The 25,679-nt window shown below is 39.7% G+C and overlaps 1 protein-coding gene across 2 annotated transcripts in view; it reads left to right on the top strand.

Annotated features, from left to right (window-relative positions):
* Positions 1-19,442, top strand: part of LOC117305308 (DENN domain-containing protein 2C-like) — a 44,438-nt gene extending 24,996 nt beyond the window's left edge. For both annotated transcript variants that reach the window (XM_033790165.1, XM_033790164.1), the window contains 12 exons: positions 6,148-6,265; positions 9,988-10,175; positions 11,120-11,211; positions 11,660-11,729; positions 12,463-12,633; positions 13,110-13,211; positions 13,799-13,905; positions 14,870-15,047; positions 15,704-15,872; positions 16,356-16,598; positions 17,180-17,296; positions 17,517-19,442. In XM_033790165.1, coding sequence (XP_033646056.1) covers positions 6,148-6,265; positions 9,988-10,175; positions 11,120-11,211; positions 11,660-11,729; positions 12,463-12,633; positions 13,110-13,211; positions 13,799-13,905; positions 14,870-15,047; positions 15,704-15,872; positions 16,356-16,598; positions 17,180-17,296; positions 17,517-17,587 — 1,626 coding nt within the window. In that variant the 3' untranslated portion in view covers positions 17,588-19,442. The remainder of the gene's footprint in view (positions 1-6,147; positions 6,266-9,987; positions 10,176-11,119; positions 11,212-11,659; positions 11,730-12,462; positions 12,634-13,109; positions 13,212-13,798; positions 13,906-14,869; positions 15,048-15,703; positions 15,873-16,355; positions 16,599-17,179; positions 17,297-17,516) is intronic.
* The last annotated feature ends 6,237 nt before the right edge of the window (positions 19,443-25,679 follow it).

The raw sequence follows: 25,679 nt of genomic DNA, 5'->3' as shown, positions 1-25,679 counted from the left end.
AGCTCAAATTTTCACAGGTTTGTTATTTTATGCATATGTTGAGATACACCAACTGTGAAGGCTAGTCTTTGACAATTACCAATAGTGTCCACTGCCTTTAACCAATTCAAAATATTGCTTTTGTTTTTACACAAGATGATACCTTTAATATCAATCAAAAATTCAGGATTTTTTATGCGACTTTTGCTTGAGTCCCCCCCCCCCCAAATTAAACCTTGCTAAATAGGACTTCCTGTTAATGTGTAAAAAGAGTGAGCGTTTGGATGACATATTAATCATTCGTCAGTGTTGATACTTGCAGAGCAAATTTATTTTATTGGTGGGAAAAAATTACTCTGACAATTCCCATGCTAGTTTTCAATTGATGATCAGTTCCAAACAGCATTATAGACCTTTCTTTTGTTGATCAATAAACCGCCTTGGTTGGCATGGTCGGCCGAATGTTAGTAAAACACTAAATCGTCAAAACAGATGTTTTAACAAAATTCAACATTTTCTGCAAACTTTCAATTAAATAAAGTACTTCTCATAATTAGTTGTTTTGTTTTTAAACAAAATCGACAAATTTGGTTACATTGTTACAAAAAATAGCGATCTTTTCTTGATTTGCACTTATGGCTTTCCATAGTTTTCCAATCTGGGTTGGCAAAAACTCGGGCTTTGACATTGCAAAAGAAAGGTCTATTGGCCAGAATTGATTTCATCTCCTAGATTGTAATGCTGTGAAGAATGATATCAAGTTATCATCGTCTTAACAATTAACAAATCCGTTTTAAAACCGTTATTACTTATAATAAAACAATATGTATCGATTATGATAATTGATACATTGTATGTTGGTTGTTACAATGAGTGTAAGGCCACTGACCAGTTCCTTACAACATTTTCTCTTGATAAGAGTCTTATATTATAATTGCTATGTGAGGCGTCACATCGTGCGCAGCCTGTTCGATAAAGAAAATGCTAACCCTGCCGGTTTCCGTTTACAATTCCTAAAACATCTGAAGCGAAGAGTCACTGCGTGTCATAAGTGTAGACATTCAACCGGCTCTCTGCGTACGGGAAACTCTGTCATACATGTATTGAAAAGTACCGCAGAGCAGAGACTGCAGTATGGAAAAGGGAAGTTTAAGCAAAGAAATCCGCCAAAGCTGGGAAGTTTAAGCAAAGTAAACCACCAAGCAGGGAAGTTTGAGCAAAGAAAACCACCAAAGCTTGAAGTTAAACGAAGAATAACAACCAAAGCGGGAAAGTTTAAGCAAAGAAAACCACTGAAGCAGGGAAGTTTAAGCAAAGAAACCAACAAAAGCAGCTAGCAGGTTTGTTTTCCACACCCCTCGAGTTTGACACAAACAGAGTTCTTGTTGAGTTGCTGGGAATTATTTCTGAGCGTTCTTCGTACTTTGGATTTTTACCGGAGCCTCTTGGCTAATTGTGATGCTAACTCACGGTGAGCATGTAGGTAAGGAAGTGCTTATAAAACATGCTTGTTGGATTAATATTCTTTTATGGTCGTATGATTACTTCAAGCCTTCTTATCAAAGAGTTTGCTTTTTGTTTCAGTCAGCAATTTTGCTGTCATACTACTGTAGTTATATTCATTTTTAGATATGGGGCCAGCATTGCTGAAGTGCAGTCTGGGGGAAATCTGTGCTGGGCAGCACAGTGTGTTTTACTCCGGGTGCTGGGCAAAATATGCAACCCCCCACCGTGGCTACAACACTGAGCATGGGAATAAAATCTGCTCCGCTGCAATGCATTTATGAACTACTTTCTTGGCAAGGTGCAAGGCTTACTATTTTGGGAGAAATTTACTTCGGTATTAATCTGCGCTTTGGCATTGTTGGCAATGGAACACCGTATCATGTACGAGACGTTGTCATCTTTTTGTTTTCTGAGCGAGTTCCTCATTCAATCGCATCCTTGTACTTGTATATTCACTATAAATCGCACCGAAAGACATTGATTCCTCGTTAAGCCATGTTCCCATCGAACTATGTCTGGTTAAAGTACCACAACTTTTTTAAAGAATGAAATTAAATCCAATGGGGAGGCATAGCAAACTGACCTCCCTGTCAACTTACAGCGCCTGTGATGTAAAACCAACAGACAGAAAGAGGTCGTGGTGCCTGTCTTTATCTTCGCAGTCTACCGTTTGGGTAGGGATCGAATATCCCCTTTAACTGGCTACAGTTGTATGACATGAGTTTTCATCACAAATGTAGAGGGCATGGTAAACTGACCTCCCTGTCAACTTACAGCGCCTGTGATGTAAAACCAACAGACAGAAAGAGGTCGTGGTGCCTGTCTTTATCTTCGCAGTCTACCGTTTGGGTAGGGATCGAATATCCCCTTTAACTGGCTACAGTTGTATGACATGAGTTTTCATCACAAATGTAGAGGGCATGGTAAACTGACCTCCCTGTCAACTTACAGCGCCTGTGATGTAAAACCAACAGACAGAAAGAGGTCGTGGTGCCTGTCTTTATCTTTGCAGTCTACCGTTTGGGTAGGGATAGAATATCCCCTTTAACTGGCTACAGTTGTATGACATGAGTTTTCATCACAAATGTAGAGGGCATGGTAAACTGACCTCCCTGTCAACTAACAGCGCCTGTGATGTAAAACCAACAGACAGAAAGAGGTCGTGGTGCCTGTCTTTATCTTTGCAGTCTACCGTTTGGGTAGGGATCGAATATCCCCTTTAACTGGCTACAGTTGTATGACATGAGTTTTCATCACAAATGTAGAGGGCATGGTAAACTGACCTCCCTGTCAACTTACAGCGCCTGTGATGTAAAACCAACAGACAGAAAGAGGTCGTGGTGCCTGTCTTTATCTTCGCAGTCTACCGTTTGGGTAGGGATAGAATATCCCCTTTAACTGGCTACAGTTGTATGACATGAGTTTTCATCACAAATGTAGAGGGCATGGTAAACTGACCTCCCTGTCAACTTACAGCGCCTGTGATGTAAAACCAACAGACAGAAAGAGGTCGTGGTGCCTGTCTTTATCTTTGCAGTCTACCGTTTGGGTAGGGATCGAATATCCCCTTTAACTGGCTACAGTTGTATGACGTGAGTTTTCATCACAAATGTAGAGGGCATGGTAAACTGACCTCCCTGTCAACTTACAGCGCCTGTGATGTAAAACCAACAGACAGAAAGAGGTCGTGGTGCCTGTCTTTATCTTTGCAGTCTACCGTTTGGGTAGGGATCGAATATCCCCTTTAACTGGCTACAGTTGTATGACATGAGTTTTCATCACAAATGTAGAGGGCATGGTAAACTGACCTCCCTGTCAACTTACAGCGCCTGTGATGTAAAACCAACAGACAGAAAGAGCTCGTGGTGCCTGTCTTTATCTTCGCAGTCTACCGTTTGGGTAGGGATCGAATATCCCCTTTAACTGGCTACAGTTGTATGACATGAGTTTTCATCACAAATGTAGAGGGCACGGTAAACTGACCTCCCTGTCAACTTACAGCGCCTGTGATGTAAAACCAACAGACAGAAAGAGGTCGTGGTGCCTGTCTTTATCTTTGCAGTCTACCGTTTGGGTAGGGATCGAATATCCCCTTTAACTGGCTACAGTTGTATGACATGAGTTTTCATCACAAATGTAGAGGGCATGGTAAACTGACCTCCCTGTCAACTTACAGCGCCTGTGATGTAAAACCAACAGACAGAAAGAGGTCGTGGTGCCTGTCTTTATCTTTGCAGTCTACCGTTTGGGTAGGGATCGAATATCCCCCTTTAACTGGCTACAGTTGTATGACATGAGTTTTCATCACAAATGTAGAGGGCACGGTAAACTGACCTCCCTGTCAACTTTAACTGGCTGCAGTTGTTTGCCATGAGTTTCCATCACAAACTGAGAGGGTTCTCCCCGTTTCCTTGAGACGAGATGACTCACTCCTCCAGAGTACCTTGGCAAAGCTGTCACACAGCTCGGCAATAAACTCAAGACGCCGGCCATGTCTGTTGACGCTCGTCTCTCGTTTCGATACTCGGTCAACTCAGCCAAATTAAAGTGGGTGTGGGGGGGACCCTCTTGGAAAATATTTTTGTCTTATTATTTTGATTCTGGTCTTGCTATACAAGTTTCTGGTCTCTAGAAACGTTTTGAGCTACATGTACTGTTAGCCCTGATGTCTTGTTGATATTTTCCCCCAATTTGAGACCTGTAATGTACCATTAATTTGTGATGTTTCTTGAACTGGATGATCAGTTTCAGGACATCTCAAGCATGTAGTCTTAGCTCAAGACTCTTCTTTTCTTGAATTCCCTCGCTCCTGTTTTTGGAAATTCCTCGCACAATCCATCACCACAAGAGGCACCCCGCTTGCTCACAGCACCCAGTCTGCTATCACAGCAATTTTGCCTCTCTGTGTGCTAGCGGTTTTCTGGTTGGAGCGCACTCTATTGGCGAGGGAACAATTGCAGCATCTTGAACCATCTTGAACCAAGACTAACTGCCACTGTTCATGTTGTTTTTGTAATCTTGAGCTGCAAATGGTAAGGGAACATGTTGGCACATGTATCCCCTATGCCCCCCCCCCCCCACCCCATAATTCTTCCCATGACTTAATAACCAAATTACCATACAATGCCAAGACTGTAAATATTTATCATGTTTATGCCCAACCATTGCCTGATTGAGCATGGAGGAAGCCCAAGCCAGAGTCTGCTAAGAGCTTCTGTAAATTAGTAAACCATTGTGGTTGACTTTTTCTATTATTCCCTGACCCTTTTGGAATGGACCATCTGGACTCTTTATTCTCAGGGCTGCCTGGGCAGGAACTTCTGCTTATCAAAATATATCTGCTTAGCAAACTTGTAGCAGGGGACCTGTCCGAGTTCATGCATTCATTAATAATATGACATCACTGTTACTTTTGGCTGGTGACCAGGACCCAATTTCACAGAGCTGCTTAAGCACACAAAGTAGCTAAGCACAACAAATGTTTGCTTACCAGATTAAGTTTACCAGTCAAACTACCATGGTGCATGTACACTTTGTGACTGGTATCCAGCTCATGTCTGCTTAGCAGAACATTTTTAAGCAATTTTTTTCTGCTTAACAGCAGCTCTATGAAATCGGGCCCTGTTTAAAAGTGAGCCAAAACAACTGCTTACGAAATGTATCTGCTTCGTAAAATATAAATTCAATAGCGGTGAACTTGTGATTTTATGCATGGAGGTAGAAATTGTTTAAAAGTGACATAACTGCTATTTTTGGTTGCTGACATACATGTTTACAGTAAGCAGATTTGGTAGGAGATTATTTGTCAATTCTTGAGTGGGTTTCTGGACTCCTTGAATTAAGCCCCCCCCCCCCCTCAGTGGTCTCTGGAGGCAAACAAAGGGAGGAATAATTAGGCTGATTAAAAAAAGAAACTTGTTTAGCATCCCCACTCGCTTCCTTTTTAGAAGCCCCCTCCCTTTTTTTTTTTCTATGATTGTGATTTGTTTTATTTTTTGAAAAAAAAGGGATAACAAATGATCTCAGCTAAAACAATTTGAATGTCTTGTCCAACATGTTTCATTTATGTATTGTGTGTTTGAGCAGTAAAAAAACACAATTGGGGATTTTGACATTTTAAAAAGAATGGCGGCCATCTTGAAATAAAAAATAAAATTCCCTCCTCCTTCCTTTTTCTGAGAAACCCGGACGCTACACATATTTCTTTTTTTACCTGGCCTTAGGGTTAGAGGACAATAGGCTTCATGTTAATAACACTGCCATCATAAGTGTTGGTCAGTTGGTAGTGACTGTCTTGAGTTCTTTGTTCAGAGTCACCTCCATCTGTGATGCAATTACTTCTTGACTATTGAGGAGACAACAGTCATTTCTGCAATACATGTAGAAGAGCTGGGATGTGTACATGTAGGTCAAGATTACTGTCGGGAATATGTTTTGGTTTTATTTTATTTTTTTACATCAGGTATCAGGTCTGTTCTCTGCACCCACGCATCTTCTTATAACTTGTCTTACGGTTTTCAAGTTGTCCTATTCCTGTTGATGTATTTGTGCACTCCAAGTCCAAGACCTCCATGGTCCAAGTAGTTTGAAAAAGAGATAAAGCATCGCTAGTTTTTTTATCATTTTTTTATAAGACGTCTCCTGTTTTTGTTTTTTTTGCAGATGAGAAGAAAGATCAATGATGCTTTCCGTCGACCAACAAAGACTGTAAAATCTCACATCGACGATGACCGGGCTTCAGTGAATTCTGGGGGAAGCGAAACAGAGGTTGATGAAGAAGGTAAGTGTTTGATATTAAATTTTTTAAAAAGGTTGTTATTTTCAATATGAAAGCTTACTGATTATAAAGTGGCATGACGCTGGCTAGAGGTAAAAAGCATCGGAGTCAAGCTCTGGTGTTTCTGATCAGCAGAGTGTGGGGTCGAATCCCAGCCATGACACCTGTGTACCCATGCCTTAAGCAAGATGCTTAACCATGATGCTTTATCCTTCGGATAGGACATAAAGCTGTTGGTCCCGTGTGTTGTGTAACACATGTAAAATAAACCAGTGCACTTATCGACAAGAGAATTGGTGTTCGCCCCGGTGTTCCTGGTTTGATTGGCAGCATATGTATTGCACCACAGCACCTTGTGAACTATAACATGGTGCTATGTAAAAGAAGAAGGCCTCATAATTCAAATGTAGTCCCCCGTGATACCTTGCAGGAAAATAATGAATGTGCGCTAAAAAAACCAACCGTATAAGTCGCCTTATTATTATTATTGATAATTGTCATACCAGTACCAATCCTCCAGATCTAAGTTTCCATCTGAAAGCTCACTGATTCTAAAGTTCATACCAGTACCAATCCTCCAGAGCTAAATTTCCATCTGAAAGCTCACTGATTATAAAGTTCATACCAGTACCAATCCTCTAGAGCCAAGTTTCCATCTGCAAGCTCACTGATTCTAAAGTTCATACCAGTACCAATCCTCCAGAGCTAAGTTTCCATCTGAAAGCTCACTGATTCTAAAGTTCATACCAGTACCACTCCTCTAGAGCTAAGTTTCCATCTGAAAGCTCACTGATTATAAAGTTCATACCAGTACCACTCCTCTAGAGCTAAGTTTCCATCTGAAAGCTCACTGATTATAAAGTTCATACCAGTACCAATCCTCTAGAGCTAAGTTTCCATCTGAAAGCTCACTGATTATAAAGTTCATACCAGTACCAATCCTCCAGAGCTAAATTTCCATCTGAAAGCTCACTGATTATAAAGTTCATACCAGTACCAATCCTCCAGAGCTAAATTTCCATCTGAAAGCTCACTGATTATAAAGTTCATACCAGTACCAATCCTCCAGAGCTAAATTTCCATCTGAAAGCTCACTGATTCTAAAGTTCATACCAGTACCAATCCTCCAGAGGTAAGTTTCCATCTGAAAGCTCACTGATTACAATCCTCAAAAGCTAAGTTTCCATCTGAAATGTAATCAAAGTTGAGGTCATGGCAATAGAAAACCACACAAACCACATCACTTTGTACTGCATCCTTAAAAAAATGCAAAATTGAGTAGGTTCCCGTAGCAACGTGTCACTCGGGGTTCCCACTTTCACATGTTGCCTAGGAACACGACTTCCGTTTTCCTGTCGATAAGAAACTAATAACTTCCTTTAGTCAAGCCAGGGTCATCATCCACACACATGCACCATGTCCATGTTAAAAGTCTGTAGTTAGAGATTATGCAATTTTACAGGGAAGTGGAAAGAATTTTTTGTTTTCGTGGATGAACTTGGGGAAGTACATTATTCTGGTTGGTTCTGGTTTAGTGTGTGTATGGTGGGGCTGTGCATTCAACTCAACGTTCAGTTGTTTTTAGTATTATGGTGGACTGAGAGTGGTTTTCTGAAGGCTGGATTGACGTTAACATTGGTTCAGGTCTGTTACATGTAGTTTGGAATTATTTTGTCTGTTATTAATTTGTCTTATTCGAGATGAAAATTACTTTTGTGACATTATTTTACTAATTTCTCAAACACTACAGCACCTCGGCAATTAATTCCTTAAAGCCATTGGACACTTTCGGTAAACGGTATTGTCCAAGGCCCACACTTTGTGTATCACAACTTCTATATCAAATAACAAACCTGTGAAAATTTAGGCTCAATCGGTCATCGGAGTCGGGAGAAAATAACGGGAAAACCCAGCCTTGTTTCCGCATGTTTCGCCGTGTCATGACATATGTTACAAATAAATCAATAATTCTCGATATCGAGAGTTGATATTGTTTTAATGTTTTCTCAAAAAGTAAAGCATTTCATGGAATAATAATTCAAGAGAAGTCTTTCACCATTACCTTCTGTAAACCCTGTAAGTTATTGGTAAATCTGTGAAATTAAAAAAACAATTCTGTACCGAAAGGGTCCAATGGCTTAAAGGGAAACTTTCTACCATCATTATCTTTAAACCGTGTTTAAGTTTAACGTAAATCTGTGGACGTTTGTGTTTGTGTGGTACAAAAGGTACCCAAACCCTTTAAACTCTGTATGTATACAAGATCAAGAAGACTTGCACTCTGAGTCAAGAGTACATGGATTCTATCAACTTCCTGGTTGAACATCCAAAATGATAAGGCCATGTTAAAGGCAGTGGACACTATTGGTAATTGCCAAAGACTAGCCTCCACAGTTGGTGTATCTCAACATATGCATAAAATAACAGACCTGTGAAAATTTGAGCTCAATCGGTCATCGAACTTGCGAGATAATAATGAAAGAAAAAAACACCCTAGTCACACGAAGTTGTGTGCGTTTAGAGGGTTGATTTCGAGACCTCAAGATCTAAATCTGAGGTCTCGAAATCAAATTCGTAGAAAATTACTTCTTTCTCGAAAACTATGGCACTTCAGAGGGAGCCGTTTCTTACAATGTTTTATACCATCAACCTTTCCCCATTACTCGTCACCAAGAAAGGTTTTATGCTAATAATTATTTTTGAGTAAATTACCAATAGTGTCCACTGGCTTTAAAAAAAGAAGAGGTATCAAGCATCCTGCTCCAACAGCAAAAATTAATGATTTTTTTCAAATGAATCATGTTTTACACTGTCGCCTAAACTGCATATCGTCACAACATCAAAGACTTGAGAGGGGACCAGGGCCTAATTTCATAGAGCAGCTAAGCACAAAAATTTGCTTAGCATGCAATGTTTGCCTGGATAAAAACAGGATTTTCAGGATAAGCAAACAACAGCTGAATACCTGTAACAAGCAATATACAACAGATGGAAATTTGGTTGGTAATCCTGTTTTTATCAAGAAAGAAATTTCATGCTAAGCAAATTTTGCTAAGCAGCTCTATGAAATTGGGCCCTGTTGAGCATGAATTGCCTTTTTCTTTTGCCAGTTGAAAGCCCAGTTCATACTTCCTACAAATGTGAGATGCGATACAAATTTTGAAGTCATAAATACTCAACGAATAGTTCACATCAGTTGAGCTGTGCTCAACTCCTGCGAAACATTCTCAGCAAAAACGGGGCTGTGACGTCAAAATTTGTAGCGCAATTGCAAAGGGTTGATCAGCCAGAGAACGCTGAGCTCGATCGCCCAGTGTCTCATCTGTGGACGCGGCTTATCGCACCATATGACATGCTTGTATGGCAAAATTATCATCACGTGAGCACACAAAGACCGATTCTACGTGTTTTCATTGGTCAATGGTCATGACGTCTACTGTATAGGGAAAAACTGGCGTATGCGCGTCAGTAAAGGCAAAATGATTATCATGTGAGCGCACATAGACCGTTCCGACGTGTTTTCATTTGTCAATGTTCATGACGTCTACTGTATTGCAAGAAAAATGGTGTAAGCACATCGGTAAAAGTGGTCCCACAATGAAATTACGCACACGGTCACACTCGGAGCGTTCTCCGGGTATTTTCTATGACCGGGATTGGTTGCGCTGAACAAGGTTACTGTGTCACCATGTTATGAGGCCTGGTTCCCTGTTCATTTATTGCAGTGATGCACAAAAGACTCACCCATGCTCGGGCAGTGAAAAAGAGGTCCTCTGTCTACTGTAATGCCAGCAAGTACCGTCGCATCGTTCAGGAGGCAAAACTCTACGATTATCTTGTAGTCATCTCCCTGGAGTTCAACGAAGAGACGAGACGGTATCAGCCGGTGGAGAAATATCGCTACCCAGAAGAGGTTGGTCTTTCAAAAGTTCATACTCCCGAACAGAGAAATTAACAATCGAGCAGGGATGTGAATTCTCCGTTTTTAACCGAGAAACCCTTTTTTTAAATACCGCCCCCCACCCCCCCCCCCCAAAAAAAAAAAATCATAAGAAAATGAAGATGGAACCATATGGAACACCCCAGATTGCGACGTAGGGCTTTCAAAACCAAAGATAAATGTATGTAAGCAGGCTTCGTACCTGCAAGCTGTCACGCTCGCAAGCTTTCACGCTATGCGCTCATATTTCAGGGTTTTTTTTTTCAACAGCAGATCACATCCCTGATATTCACAATAGAGAGAGAGACTGCCAACATTAGGGCTCAATCCTGGGCAAAATGCTGTCGCCATGTTAATTTAAACATGCGTTCCACCACGCCCCGCTTCCCCGCTCAATGTTGTTAAAGGAACATGTTGTTAAAGGAACACGTTGCCCTGGATCAGTCGAGTTGGTCTTAAAAAAGCGTTTGTTATTAAATGCATATGGGTAGAAAGATGTTGAAAAAGTAGAATACAATAATCCACACAAACATGCCTCAAAGTTGCATGGTTTTCCTTTTACCTCGTCAACTAACAAGGTCGGTCATATATGGGAGTCAAATTTTTGACTCCCATAAATGGCCGACCGTGTTAGTTCCCTTTAACCCCGGCTGGAAAGGAGTATTCAAAATCACGGGGGTCGAGATAGTATTCAGGCCTGATACCCCCTTGCCATTGCCTTGGTGCCCTTGAAATGTTACAGTAGAAATTTACAATTTCCTCATAGGGTGCCCTTTGCCAAAGAGAAAATGCCTTGGTGCCCTTGCCCTTTCAAAAACGAAGCATACAGGCCTGAGTATTGGTAATGTTTGAAAATATTTGTGCATAAAAAAATAGATAAGAATAATACAACATAACACCTATTTATTTTATTGTAGGTGAGCGCCAGCCAAAATGATAAGTTACGTGCAATACCACATTTCTGTTTTCCGGACGCCTTCAAGTGGGCGCCTGTGGAAGAATACCAAAGGTAAGATGAGAGTACAATGCACATCAAAGGGGGACACGTTGCCTTGGATCGGGGGAATTGTTCTATGAAAAGCGTTTGTAATCGTTTGTTATGAAATGCATGGTTAGAAAGATGTTTTAAAGGCACTGGACACTATTGGTAATTGTCAAAGACCATTCTTGTCACTTGATGTGTCTCAACATATGCATAAAATAACAAACCTGTGAAAATTTGAGCTCAATCGGTCGTCGAAGTTGCGAGATAATAATGATAGAAAAAATACTCTTGTCACACGAAGTTGTGTGCTTTCAGATGGTTGATTTCGAGACCTCAAATTCTTAATCTGAGGTCTCGAAATCCAATTCGTGGGAAATAACTTCTTTCTCGAAAAATACTCCACTTCAGAGGGAGCTGTTTTCACAATGTTTTTTTTACTACCAACCTGTTTTTATTATTTTTTTTTTTACAGCGAGAGTTACTCGTTCGTTTTGACGAGTATTGACGGCTCCAGGCTCTACGGATATAACAGAAGATTATTGGTGAGTGTGAAGTGGAGTGGTTTAGCTTCAGCTGGATTCACTAGCCATAGTCAATGATCATTACCATGGTCCAGTCAGTACAATGGCTGAGTCAAGCTTGGTTCGTTATTCAAATTTTGACATTACATGGCACATGGTGGCTGTTTTTGCAGAAAATGTCTCGCAGGATTCGAACACAGTTCAAAATTTGTATCGCATTCGCAGAAAGTATGAACCTGGATTTATGGTGGTTCTGAAAGGAGTTAGTTGTTTGGTGTACACGTGGAACAACTTTTTTCACTCGGCGTGCTCAGGCCTGATTTTGTAGAGCTGCAGGAACTGTTGCCTAACAAATTTCTGCTAAGCATAAAGGAGCAGGATACCATTGGCAGATGGTGCATGTGACCAGCGCCCTTTTTCATAAAGCTGTTTACCAGAAAATACTGCTTAGCAAGTTTCTTCGCTTTGTGAAAAATGAGTGGGGTACCACTTGTAACAAAGTCAACTTTATGGAATGTCTGCTGGTAACATATTTCTGCTAAGCAAGTTTTTTCTGTGCTTAGCCAGTTTATTGTGCTTACAGGGCTAATGAAATTGGGGCATTGTGTTTTGGATGGTAAACCTTATTTTGGTAAGCACAATTGTTTTGTGCTTAGCTATTTTTTGTGCTGAAAAGCAGCTCTATGAAATTGGGCTTCGATCGTCTTCTAGAGAAGGAATTTCTAGAGTCCGGATTTTTTTTTTTTTTTTCCAGCCCCCTGGTGACAAGCCACGCCTACCGGAGGTTTACTGCATTATCACCCCGGTCAGCTGTAGGTTACTTTTTACTCAACTACTCGACGAGATCGAGAAGAGAAGGATGATCTCAAAGAGGGAGTCTTCTAAACTCATATCTGAAGCGTATAAAAGACACGTGCCGCCTCCAGTGAGTAGCAAATGAGTTTGATTTAATTTGATTTGAAGCGGTTTGTTAAAGGAGTATTACAGAATTGGTAAGAAAATCGTGAAGATTTACAGATTTACAAAAAATTAACACGGTCTAGTAGAAACCATCCCTTGAAATATTTTTGTCTAAAATGTCATTTTTGATGAGAAATAATTAAAAAGTATTTCTTGATTTGATTTATTATCAACAAAAAATTGTAATCCATGTCATGCAATTAATGTGTAATTGTTTTTTTTCCACTATTTTCTCGAGACCTAGATGGCCTCGATCGCAAACCTCTACAGGTTTGTCAGTTTATGTATATAATGGTGGATTACATAAAGTGCTTACACTGCCAGCATCTGTTTTGTTAGCAAAACCAATTCTGTAATGTTCCTTTAGCTTAATACGATCACTCATCATTCACTAAGTCAAAACAAATTTCACTGTTCTATTTTTCTTCTTTTTGGTTTCAGGGCGGAACAACTACCATAATGCAAATGGAAACGGACGGCAAAACCTCATCAGTGATGAAACCCCTCAGGTTACAGAGACCACAGGACTCCAGACTAGAGCATGTAAGTACTTAAACCTACCATCCAGACTGGTGCCTTTGGAAATTTACAGACCTTGTTTAAAGGGGAAGGTACACATTTGGTAATTACTCAAAACAAATATTAACTTGAAAACTTACTTGGTAACGAGCATTGGAGAGCTGTTGATAGTATAAAACATTGTGGGAAACGACTCCCTCTGAAGTAACGTAGTTTTTGAGAAAGAGTTAATTTCTCACTAAAATAATTTATTCCTATCTGAAAGCACACAAATTCGTCCAACAAGAGTGTTTTTTTCTTTCATCATTTTCTCGCAACTTTGATGACCGATTGAGCTCAAATTTTCACAGGTTTGTTATTTTATGCTTATGTTGAGATACAGCAAGTGAGAAGACTGGTCTTTGACAATTACCAATAGTGTCCACTGCCTGTAAACGCTGGTTAAGTATCGTGCTAAAGGACACAGGTGTCTCGACCAGGACTAGAACCAAACTCTGCTGATCAGAAACACCACAGTTTGAAACCTGTGTTTATAACCGCTCGGCCACGACACACCAACTTCAAGTCTGATACTAAAATATTAATGAACTATTCCGATCATCTTTCAACAGGTTGACTTTGACTGTCTGTTTAGCTCCCTCAAGATTCCTCAGGTCATCCAGATCTTCGCCTCGTTGCTCCTTGAGAGACGAGTGATCATGTGCTCGGGAAAACTCAGGTATCTAAGAAATATCAAACTGCATTGGGATAACGACTATTAGTTCAAGAGTTAGAGCACCGGATTCAAACTCTGGTGTTTCTGATTACCAGCGTGTGGGTTTTAGTCCCGGTCGAGACACCTTTGTCCTTAAGCAAGACACTTATTATAACCATGATGCTCCGTCCTTCAGAGGGCATTTAAAGCCGTTGGTCCCGTGTGTTGTGTCAGGCACTTTAAAGAACTCTTACACTGATGACTGGAAAGCACTCACTACTCAGTGCTTACTAAAGTTTGTTTGGGGAAGTGAACGAAACAAACAAGCCACTCTGGTGGGATTCAAATCGTAACCCGTGCACTCTAGAGCATTTGTCAAATAAGCAGGATACCAGTCACAAATTGTATATGTGACATGGTGTTTTGGCTGGTAATTTTAATCTGGTAAGCATGTTGTGCTAAGCTGCTTATATAAGCAGCTGTATGACATTTGGGCCCAATTTTCTAAAAGCTGTTAAGCAGAAAATACTGCTTAACAAACTTCTTGGTTAAGCCAAAAGTGAGTTGAACAATGACAACTTTATGGAGTGCAGGCTGGTATCCTGTTTTTGCTAAGCAAGTATTCCTTGGCTCACAGGCTTTATGAAATTGGACCCATGCTCTGGCACTTCCCTCACCAGGGCCCAATTTCATAGAGCTACTGAAGCACAAAATTTTGCTTAAGCAAAAAAATCCTTGCTTAGTAAAATCCGATTACCGGCCAAGACTCCACTCAATTGTTATGCTAAAGTTAACAACAGCTAAATACCAGTCACAAGCAATGTATATATGGCATGACATTTTTGCTAGTAACATGTGAAAAAAAAGCGAGCTGTTTTCGTGCTTAAGCAAATTTGTTGCTTAAGCAGCTCTATGAAATTGGCCCCTGGTGTTTACCTCTGGTGTCACAAACTGTATTTTAACTTGTCATTTTTCCTTCTTGTTTCAGTAAACTTTCCAAGTGTTCCCAGGCCGTGGCAGCCCTCCTGTACCCGTTTGGCTGGCAGCATGTCTACGTCCCCGTTCTACCCGAGAAACTAATCGATATGGCGTGTTCCCCGACTCCATACATAATGGGTATGCTTTCACTGTGTATTCCAAAGTTAGATGAGCTTCCAATTGATGAGGTAAGGCACCAGACTATTTAAACCATGAAATGCTTATATAAACCATTGAAACCTTTGACAAGATTGTGTTCTTTTTTGGTATTGTCTTATTTTCGTAATGTTTATATATTCATTTATTCAGGCTTAAAAAAAAGATTTACAATGTAGACTTGAATTTTAAGCAAAATATTGTTTTAATGAGCACATTTGAGTACAAATATCAGTGAAGTTACTTCCAATTTTACTTCTTTACATTTCTTTTGTTTTTTAATTTTTCAACTAATTTTACTTAAATAACAATGGTTAATGGTTTTCTTAAATTGTAAATTCATATTGTGTATACTTTCTCTTTAATTTATGACTTCTCACAGTCGCCAATATAGGGTTAGATAGCTCAGTTTGTTGAGCAATGGCAGTCAATTCAGTTTTCACAGGTTCCAATCCATTCTAGTCCATTTTACTTCCCAAAAGTAATTCAGGCGTTATATTCTCCTTAAATCTAATTTCTAATTTGTCGTTTGGCCTCGGAGAAATCTGAAAAATTGTCTTTATAGTCTGTTTACTATTATTTCCCAAGGCCTAACCCTAACCCTTGCAGGGGCCAAATAGCACACCTTCATTAATACAATCTTTCATCCTTTCAATGTATTAACCATTGATCCCTTAATTTTGTTCAGGTACTAATCGTTGATCTTGACTCGAAGGACTTCTACACGGTCGTAGGTGACGAGGAAACGATACTCCCCAAGAAGCTCGCCTTAGCGCTGGAGAGAGCTCTAGAGATCATCCTGAGCTTCAGTATTCTAGACGCAAACAGTGGGGAGGAGGATGAACTATCATCCGAGGGTAAGCTTGTGCTTCACAGAGAATTTTGTTATCATTTGTTTTATTTCTGAGATCGCCTTAAAGGGTGTATGCCCTTTTTGTTGGACTAAAAACACAATGTCCACAGATTTACACTAAACTTACACAGTTTGAAGATAATGATAGTAGAAAGCTTCCCTGAGAGTATTACGTGCTGAGGTGCTGTAGTTTTTGAGAAATGAGTAAAACAATGTCATGAAAATAACTTTTGTAAATTATTTTACCTTGTAAAAATGTATTTTCATGACATTGTTTTACTCAATTCCAAAAAACTACAGCACCTCTGCAAAAAGTACCCAAATCCTATCAACCTCTCCCTGTTACTCGTCACCAAGTAAGGTTTTATGCTAATAAGTATTTTAGGTAATTACCAATAGTGTCCACTGCCTTTAATACAGGGTTTATAAGCGCTGAGGCCAACTTATTCAGATCACTGTTTTAAATTTATTCCCATTCTGTCCTCAGATCAAGAGTCCAAAAACAAAGCCGTCTCCGAGGTCTTCATCCACTTCTTCGTTGAGACCTGCGGCCACTACACCAACCACTTCTCCTCCAATTACGACGGTAGTCTCAAGTTTGATCGAGAGGCCTTCATCAAGGTAGTGGGGTCGAGGAGCGTCAGACGCTTCCTTGAGGTATTCACCGAGACTCAGATGTTCTCTTTGTTCATCCAGGAGAAGGAGGCAGAGGTTGAGGGCATTGCTCAAGGTAATTCTAAAACAATTTCACAAAAAATATTTTAGCATGTAAAACGTTTACGTTGTATATGCTAAATTATCTTCAAGTACGCGCTAATCCTACAATCAGATTGGCAGAATGGAGTGGTGATAAAAACCTGTATTGCACGGCTAATATCACTACCATGCGTCTTGTGTGTTCTATGTCACGCGCCAAGTTTGCTTGAAGATAAATAAGTGGAAATATGGAAAATATAGTGCGTCTGCGTATATTTTTCCGTATTCCACTCGCGCTTGTGTGATAACTTATAATAATTTTGTTATACCAAAGACATTTTTGTGAAATTGTTTTTATACTCAACACTCAAAAACATGTAATATTTTAAGGGAACCTTTCTACCACAAACCATCTAAGTTTAAAGAAAATCTGTGATCATTGTATTTTGTGTCTTATATAAAAGAGGGCAAATCCTTTAAAGATGCTATGTCAGATTTTTGGCCGATTTGACACAAAAATTTTGATTTAAAATTCAATAGGTACTTTGATGGGGGTCGAGAAAGTTTTAATTTTTTTAATTTTTTTTTTTTCTTTCTTTTTTTCTTTTCTTCTAGGTCTGTTCGAAACAAGGTTTAGAGAGTGGGAGGCAGAGTGTAAGCTTAACCAAAACAAATTCGGCGCCAAAGTGAAGAAGATCGGCAGAGCGGTCAAGGGAATCTCAAGAGATGGAGGTAAGAAACTGTCCCTCCTTATGTTGTGTCATGGTCCGAGAGGTTAAAGAGCACCCTAGCTCAAGCTCGGTTTGTTTCTGATCAGCAGAGTGTAGGTTAGCAGGGACAAACATCAGGCATATCCGGTAACCTTTGCCATTCATAACGTATTTTATTTCCGATTTACTTCCAACTGTTTTCTTCAAAATAACTTTTTTGTCCCTTCTTTTTGTGCCAACAGGGCATAAAATAGCCGGCACAGCGAAAGATGTCCGGATTAAAGTAAAGGCCAACTTGGACACCAAGGTCTGAAGGTCACGTGAACCCCTTCGCCTTGTCTCACCTCAACGAATTCTGCTGGCAGAATTCCCTCTTGGTGACAGGGCCTGGACTCTGATCGAGAAGGGGGTCGGGGCAGATTTGAGATCGGGAAGGTCTTGTCAGCGTGTGAAGACGATTTTGGTTTCAGATCTTGCAAAGTCGAACCCCCTTAATGACGAACATGAACCCCTGACTATGTTTTGAAGGGGGGAAGGTTAGAAGCGCAGCTTTGCTGGAAGCAAATCTTACTGCTTGTGAGAAAGTTAGTTGTTTGGATGGCCTCGGCTTTGGACAGTTTAAGAAAACAACTCTTCTATTATAGTAATGCAGACGTTTTATCATGGAGAATATAATTTAAATTGTTTACATGCAAACTACAGCTGAGAGAAAGAGAGCCTTGTACTCTCAAAAATTTGACGCAGAGGTTAAGGAGCTGTAACTGTAAACATCTGATGATTCAATCAGAGATTACTTCAGGCATTTGTTACTGCAATTTGCGGTAACTTCAAGCACATAAAACTTCCAACAATGGTAACGGCCAGGTCACACAGGCCCCGAAAACGAGAACGAAAACGATCAAAATTCAAACCTTTGATTGGTTAAAATGCTCCACGCAGAATACGCCCACGCTCATTCAACCAATCGACGGCGTGGATTTTGTATCGTTTTCGTTATCATTCTCGTTTTTGTTCTAGTTATCGGGGACTGTGTGACCGGTCTTTAACTTGGGTTCGAGAGAAAGACACACCCTTGTACTCTACAAAATTGGACGCAGAATAAACTGTGACGAGAGGCAGTAGCAAGGTGTGGTAACTGCAACTAGCACAAAACTTTGGCACTTGTCTTGTAAATGAAGAATGGTGATCGCAAGGGCAGAATTCGGCGGTAAGCAGAACCATGAAATTGACCCCATTTCTTAGCAGAAAGCAAAAGTAAAGGTGAAAGGTCACACTCTGCAGGTCTTCTATTGTGCTTATAGCATAGCCTAAAACTTAACGTGGTACGCCATAAAAACCATGCTTTGCAAACGAAATTGCTAAGCATGGTTTTTTTTTCCCGCTAAGCAGGTCTATGATAATGTACCAAGCTTGGCTCTAGCTTCGAGAAAACTCCTGTACATGCTTTTTTTAATGATCAGATAAAGTACTTTTTTTTTAACTGAAATTAATTGGATTTTGGTCTCGAGAGTTATTCTCCTGACCTAATAATAAATAATATAAATTGTTATTTCATAGTGGATTTGGAGAAAATTGCAGTATATGAATTTCCAAAGTGTTGCTTAACTTTTTTGTTTGTTTAATCAAAAAATATAAAAAAAATAAGACGATTCTGTAACTATGTATTTGATGTTTTTTTTTAAAAGAATATAAAGCAGCTATGCAAATGAAGTCAATAACGCTTTGTTTGTATGTAATTGAAGTCATTTAGCATTTTTTTTTAATGAAAATGATGTCTTCCTATAGAATGCATTATGCATAAATTAGATTGTTTTTTTTAAGGCAGGTTGATAACATTTTTAATTGTCAAAGACCAGTATCCACAATTTGTGTGAAGCTACGAATACATGAAACAACAGCCAGTGAAAGTTTAAGCTCATCTGGTCTTTGAGGTCTCGAGAAAATAAAAACATACAACTTAAGAATCAGTGAGCTTTCAGATGGAATGAACTTGAGAAACCTGGCTCTGGAGGATTGGTACTGGTATTTGGACCATCCATGTACTCTGCCGATTATAAAAACGAGTTTTTATTGAGCTTAAGTTCTTCAGTGAAATCATTGTCGCATTATGCAAAAGTTAAACATTTTTTCACAACAATATTTGGAGTACGTGTTCTTTGATATTTTAGATAAAAATTATATAGTCCAGTTTTGAACTTTCTGATTTTTCCGTCTTTCACACGAGGTGCATTTTTTTTATATGCTTTTCTCAGTCATGACTCATTTCTCATGCAACATTTGCTTTTGTAACACCATTTTAACCAAGTTATTATCACCAAGGTGCTCAAACAAAAAATCATACTTTGTTTTAACTACTTATTCTACATGCATTATATGTACATGTATACATTTTGTGTGTGTTTTTATTACAATGTTTTATCACAACAATGTATTTGGAAACTGAATGACATAATCACTCCAATTCTCAAGTTTTCAAGATCACAAATTATAACATTCAATAAAGCTCTGCAGATAAGTAGACATTTTCAGAATCATGCTAAATCATAATTTCTTCAATGGTGCCAGTTATTGAACTTATTTTTTTAATATCTTTTGTATATTAGTATAATATTCTTTCCTCAACGAAAGTTTTGGAGTATTTTTTTTGTACACACTTGCAAAATAGTATGAAAATTATGTAAATACTTGGAAATTACTCTTTCTATGGTACATGTTTAGTTATATTTGTTTGAAGGCACTGATGAACTTCTGGACTTTAAATTTTTGTTTTCTTTTAAGAAAATATAATTTAATTGTCTTCAGACCCTTGCTAAGCAAGGACCCACTGTAAAGGGCTTTTGATACCTTTTGTGGATCAAGTTTCTTTTCTTTTCAACTGGAACTTCTATTGCCTTAAAGGGAAGGTACACGTTTGGTAAATACTCAAAACAAATATTAACTTATAAAACTGACTTGGTAACGAGCATTGGAGAGCTGTTGACCGTATAAACCATTGTGAGAAACGGCTCCCTCTGAAGTAGCATAGATTTTGAGAAAGAGGTGATTTTTATTACTATAATAATAAAATACTTCTAGCCAGAAGTCTGGTGTTTTTCTTTCATCATTTTCTCGCAACTTTGATGACCCTGAACCTTCGAACCCTGATTCTGCAGAAAGATCCATGAAAAACAAACCAATGTTTAGATAACCACATTTGAAAACCTTACTGATTACAAAAACGTTATCTCTCTCAGTTGAATGTATAGGCATATCTCCCTAATTGTTGGACAAAATTTCCCTGTTGCATTTAGTTGCAAATGTTGCTGGGAAAGTTAAGATAGACGCCCCTGAAGTTATTTATTTTCAAAGACCAGTATTTTCACTTGGTGTATCCCAACATAAGCATAAAATAACAAGCCTGTGGACATTTGCTATAAATTGGTCATCGAAGTTGCGAGAAGTGATGAGAGAAAAAACACCCTTGTTGGACGAACGTGTGTGCTTTCCGATAGGAACAAAAGACGTCTGGCTAGAAGTCTTTTATTATTTTAGTGAGAAATTACCTATTTCTCAAAATCTATGCTACTTCAGAGGGAGCCGTTTCTCACAATGTTTTATACTATCAACAGCTATCCAATGCTCATTACCAAGTCAGTTTTTAAATTAATATTTGTTTTGAGTAATTACCAAACGTGTACCTTCCCTTTAAAGTGTTTTTGTTTTGGTTTATCACATTATTTTATAGAGATACAACAAAATATAGTTGAACTATATTATCTGCTTTATGTGTGTGTTGTTTTTGTAAAGCCAGCAAGTCAAAACTGTATATTCAAAAACCAAATGTTTAGGCTCCAAACAATACAATAACTAATTATTGTAATTGTATGCTTTGACATGCGTATGTATTTCCGCATATTATGTCATGAAAAAAAAAGTCATAAACGTCTCAAGAATATAAATATGATTGTCTATTTGACTCGTTATTACATTTGTTTGTCTTGTTGTAGTGCAGTTTTACTTGGAGATGGGGTTAATACTTGAAAGAGTACAGAAGCGTATATTATTGTTAATCTTTTTGTTGAAGGGTTGGGATCAACCATCCCCTTTGCCACCATAGATCTGTAGCCAGCCTCTGTCTTTTATGCCGATATTTTCATGGTAAATGTGCCACCAGTTTGTCTGACCTAGTTCCTCCCATAAGAAAGTTTTGAGTGCGAAACCAGACTTTCTGCTTCTTCTGACCTATAGGCCTCTTGCTTTGCCGAGATGTATAACAAAGAGCCATCCCAATAGCTTGATTTCACATACTGCGTCTCTTTGGAACTCCTTGCCTGGTGCATGTTTCCCATAATTATGTTCATAGATGTTTTCAATTTTTGTTCCGACTGCTACAATTGTAATAAACACATTAAAATAAGTCATATACTTAATTTGCCTGAGCTAAGTCAAGATTTGCTCATCGATTTACAAAACGATGGGTGTTTTTTGTTTGAGAAGCGCGCTAGGCGCCGTCACACACCGCGTTATCTATGGCGTGCGTCCATGCCACACGCAACCGTTCAGATTTTTTAATTTTTAGAAGCGCAGCGTCGATGGTCGTGTTCACACCTCGTTCAAAAAGAACAACCTTCAAGTACTTTTGGGGGTGAAGATTCTGCGTTTTTCGTGGAGGAAGTTTGTTTGGATATCTCTTCTTCTAAGACCAACTGGTGAGAAGAAATAACTTTGGGTAAGCGATTGAGATTATAACTTGATGAATAGACCTAGAATGTTGATTATCTAAGAATTAAAATACAGCAACAATACATAGATTAAATTTGTTTTTAAAATAATGTTTTTATTTTTTTTAATTTTTTTAAATGTCCCTTGTTCATGTGTTTCTTTTTATTTATTGTTTATATTGGACTACTGTTTTATTGGAATTCTGCAACGTGGACCTGGGATGTTCAAGGTAAATAAAATACCACAGAGGAAGACTGCTAGGGTCGAAAAGTCAGGCCATTAACTATATTTTTTGCATAAATAAAATGCATTCAAGTTGACGATGACAAGGGCTTACACGTTAAAGGATTGACAAATCAATTGGTCATCGAAGTTGCAAGAGAATAAAGAAAGAAAAACCACCTTGTTGCACAATATTAATGCTTTCAAATGCCTTAATAAAGGGCTTCATGTCTGAAGTCTCCATATTTTGAGTGAGAAATTACCTCTTTCTCAAAAACTAGGTTGCCTCACTATGTTTTATACAATCAACAGCTATCCATTGCTCGTTAACAAGTAAGTTTTATGCTAACTTTTTTTTTAATTTTTTTTTTATGACCAATAGTGACCATGCCTTTAAGCAACTAAGCTCTTGTCGAGTTTGTAGGGAAAAGCACACCATTGACTTACGCATACCCAACTCTCGCCTTAAATTCAGGTGAACGCTTAATCCAATTCGTCATCATCTCAAAATGACGTCAGAGCAGGCCACAGAAAACTCCCCAGTCGAGCCCAAGCTCAGCGCTATAAAAAAGAAGAACATGATAGACGGGGTCGATCCGACAGGACCGTCCCCATTGATGCCGTCTCTGTCCCCTCACCCACTGGCCAGACGTGCCCCCGGCGTTGAAGAACCACCGGTTCATACGGAGAGGAGAACGGCGGCCAAGAAGATGCTCGTGTTTGACGGCCAAGGAGCGAACCAGGTGAGAGGGTTGAAACTTCTGGAGGAAGAGGACCACAGACTTGGAGAATTTCATAAATCAGAGCCAGCATCTTTACCTTCCATGTCAACATCTCATCCTCACAACGGCGACGAAAGTTTCTCTCCCCAAGAAGTGAAAAGTTCTCATGAAGTGAAGCCTCAAAAGCGTGAAGAATGTTTCTCTCCCCAAGAAGTGGAAAGTCCTCATGAAGCGAAGCCCAATTCCACGGCCAGCACTACGCAAGTTATCCATACATCAGATTTACAAAAAGATAACTTGTGTCACCACGACACAACAGCCGCATCATCAAGCCGAATTAAGAACACAGCTAAAGGCATCTCTACTCGACCTCAACGCAACATCTTAAAACGCCCAAACTCAGCGTCACCTGCCGGTTCCGAACGCAAACGTCTTCGGAGAACAATGGGAGTAAGTGACAATGAAACGTCTACAAATGCATCGCAAGAATCGAAAGACACCCAAGATTATCCTGAGAAAACCTTAGAGGAGAGCTACCATCAACACGATCATCAGGAAACAGTTTGGTCGTCACCGTTTTTCTCCGGGCAGCCAGCGGTTGATGACTTGAATCTCTACCCGGACTACGACGCGGAGGACCCGGACAGCTTTCTGCGCCGTCACGGTGTGGATCTCTTTGATAACCCTTCCGATCGTCAGGATCTAATAGAATTCTGTGAGAAATCGCTGACTTCTACTCACTCATCGTAAGTATAAAACTATGTTTTTAAATTACGCCCCGGGAAGAAAACTGGGCCTTATTAATTTTAATTAAGCCTTAAAGCATTAAAACTTGCCAAGCACAGAAAAATCTTGCTTAAAGACAGTGGACACTAATGGTAATTGTCAAAGACAAGTCTTCTCACTTGGTGTATCTCATAATGCATAAAATAACAAACCTGTGCTTCAGAGGGAGCCGTTTCCCACAATGTTTTATACTATCAACCTCTCCCCATTACTTGTTACCAAGTAAGTTTTTAACATCTATTATAAGTTTTTATGCTTATAATTATTTTGAGTAATTACCATTAGTGTCCACTGCCTTTAATACAGAAACTGGTTGGAAATTTCATATGATTTAAACGAACTTTATTTTCTAGAGACTTGTGGTTTCATGCGTGCTTTAAAAAGAATACCAACTCTTCATTTGTTATTCTTCTATAGGCCAATCGCAAACGGCAACAATATAAACTCCAACAATAACTGCAGCAGTGATGACACCATGTCGGACTGCCGCCATCTTGCTACTCCAAACAACCAGTACGACGCCATCGTCCAACGCGCACGCGCACGGGGCTTCATCGTCAACGACGCCATGTACTTCGACGGAAAGCAGTACGTGCCAATCAAAGTAGCGAGCAATGGGCGTGGTAAATTTAGGCTCCTCCTACCCCCAGACCATCCCCACCGGAAGGGTGTGGCCGATGAGATACCAATACTGAGGACGTTCGAGATGGACAGCTCCCAAGAAGAAGGAACGAGCGTGGACGAAGATTCATTTAAAGAAAATAATTGAAACATAAGAAGTTGTGCTAAAAAAGCAGATCTATGAAATTTTGTTTGCCAAAATAAAGTCACGCACGCAATTTTTTAAAAATGTTTTTACGCACCAGCTATCGTCCAATGCTGTCTCAGTGAGGGCGCTCTTTCAAAGTGTGACGTCATGCAAGGTTTCTCTATTTTGAAGTTTTTTTTTTTTTTTTTTTTTTTTCATGCGAGCCGAGGCTTTTTACTGCTACTGTGAGTCAGGGAACAAGACTACACACATACGTTTCCAACAGAGTTTTAGAGAGTTCATACAAGCTGTTCTATTTTTCCTTTTTCATATCGTTGTGGGGACCAGTTTAACAGTAGAGAATTTTTTTTAAGGGCGTCTTTGTTTCATGGTGTAAAAGCCCCCCCCCCCCCTCCTCCCCCAAGCCAGTCAGTAACTACCAACAAGCAAAGTGAACTAGAATGGAAGTAACATTTGTAAATATTATAATAACTTAGATGTATAAAATAAAATGTGTAAATAGCAAATGACAAATGACGACTTAATTTTCTTGTGTGTGTGTTTGGTGTACAATACTGAAGGTCCAGCCTAGAAAAAGGTCCTTTCTCTATGGTCCAACCTACAACCCCGGCCCAAATGTTTGGGCCACCCATTCAACGTTACGTAAAACCGATCAATGTACACTTCCCACTGACAGCCCAGCCCCAGCCCGCCCCCCCCCCTCCCCGTCCCCCGTCCACCCCGCTCAATGCTGACTGTAATGCCGAAGACCGTGCAATCAGAACCAACATTGAAAGGGGCAGGGGGGGGGGGGCAACGAGATATGGCCGGGATTGTAGGAGCAGGACATCTTTGTTATGTGACAGTATGCCTACTCACAATCAATTATTGTGGGGGTGGGTGAACCCATGTATGGGTTGTTTCCCCAGCCCAAGTAGGTTTCGTAGCCCAAGTAGGGTTCGTTCCTTCAGCCCAAGTAGGGATTGTTCCTTCAGCCCAAGTAGGGGTTGTTCCTTCAGCCCAAGTAGGGGTTACTCCTTCAGCACACGTTGTCGAAACGTCGGCCGTCGGAGGGTCTGTTTGTGGCCAAGGCTGGATGAACATAGCGGGCATGATGCGTCTGTCGTTCAGTTCCTGGTTGGTCGATATACGGAACATACAGGCGATCAAAGGAATGAAAAATCCCGGTAGTAAAGTAACAAACTCAGGAAAGTCCTGAAAGTAAA

Source organism: Asterias rubens, chromosome 22 (genome assembly GCF_902459465.1).
Source record: "Asterias rubens chromosome 22, eAstRub1.3, whole genome shotgun sequence".
Taxonomy (NCBI): Eukaryota; Metazoa; Echinodermata; class Asteroidea; order Forcipulatida; family Asteriidae; genus Asterias; species Asterias rubens.
This window is presented reverse-complemented; position numbering and strand designations above follow the sequence as displayed.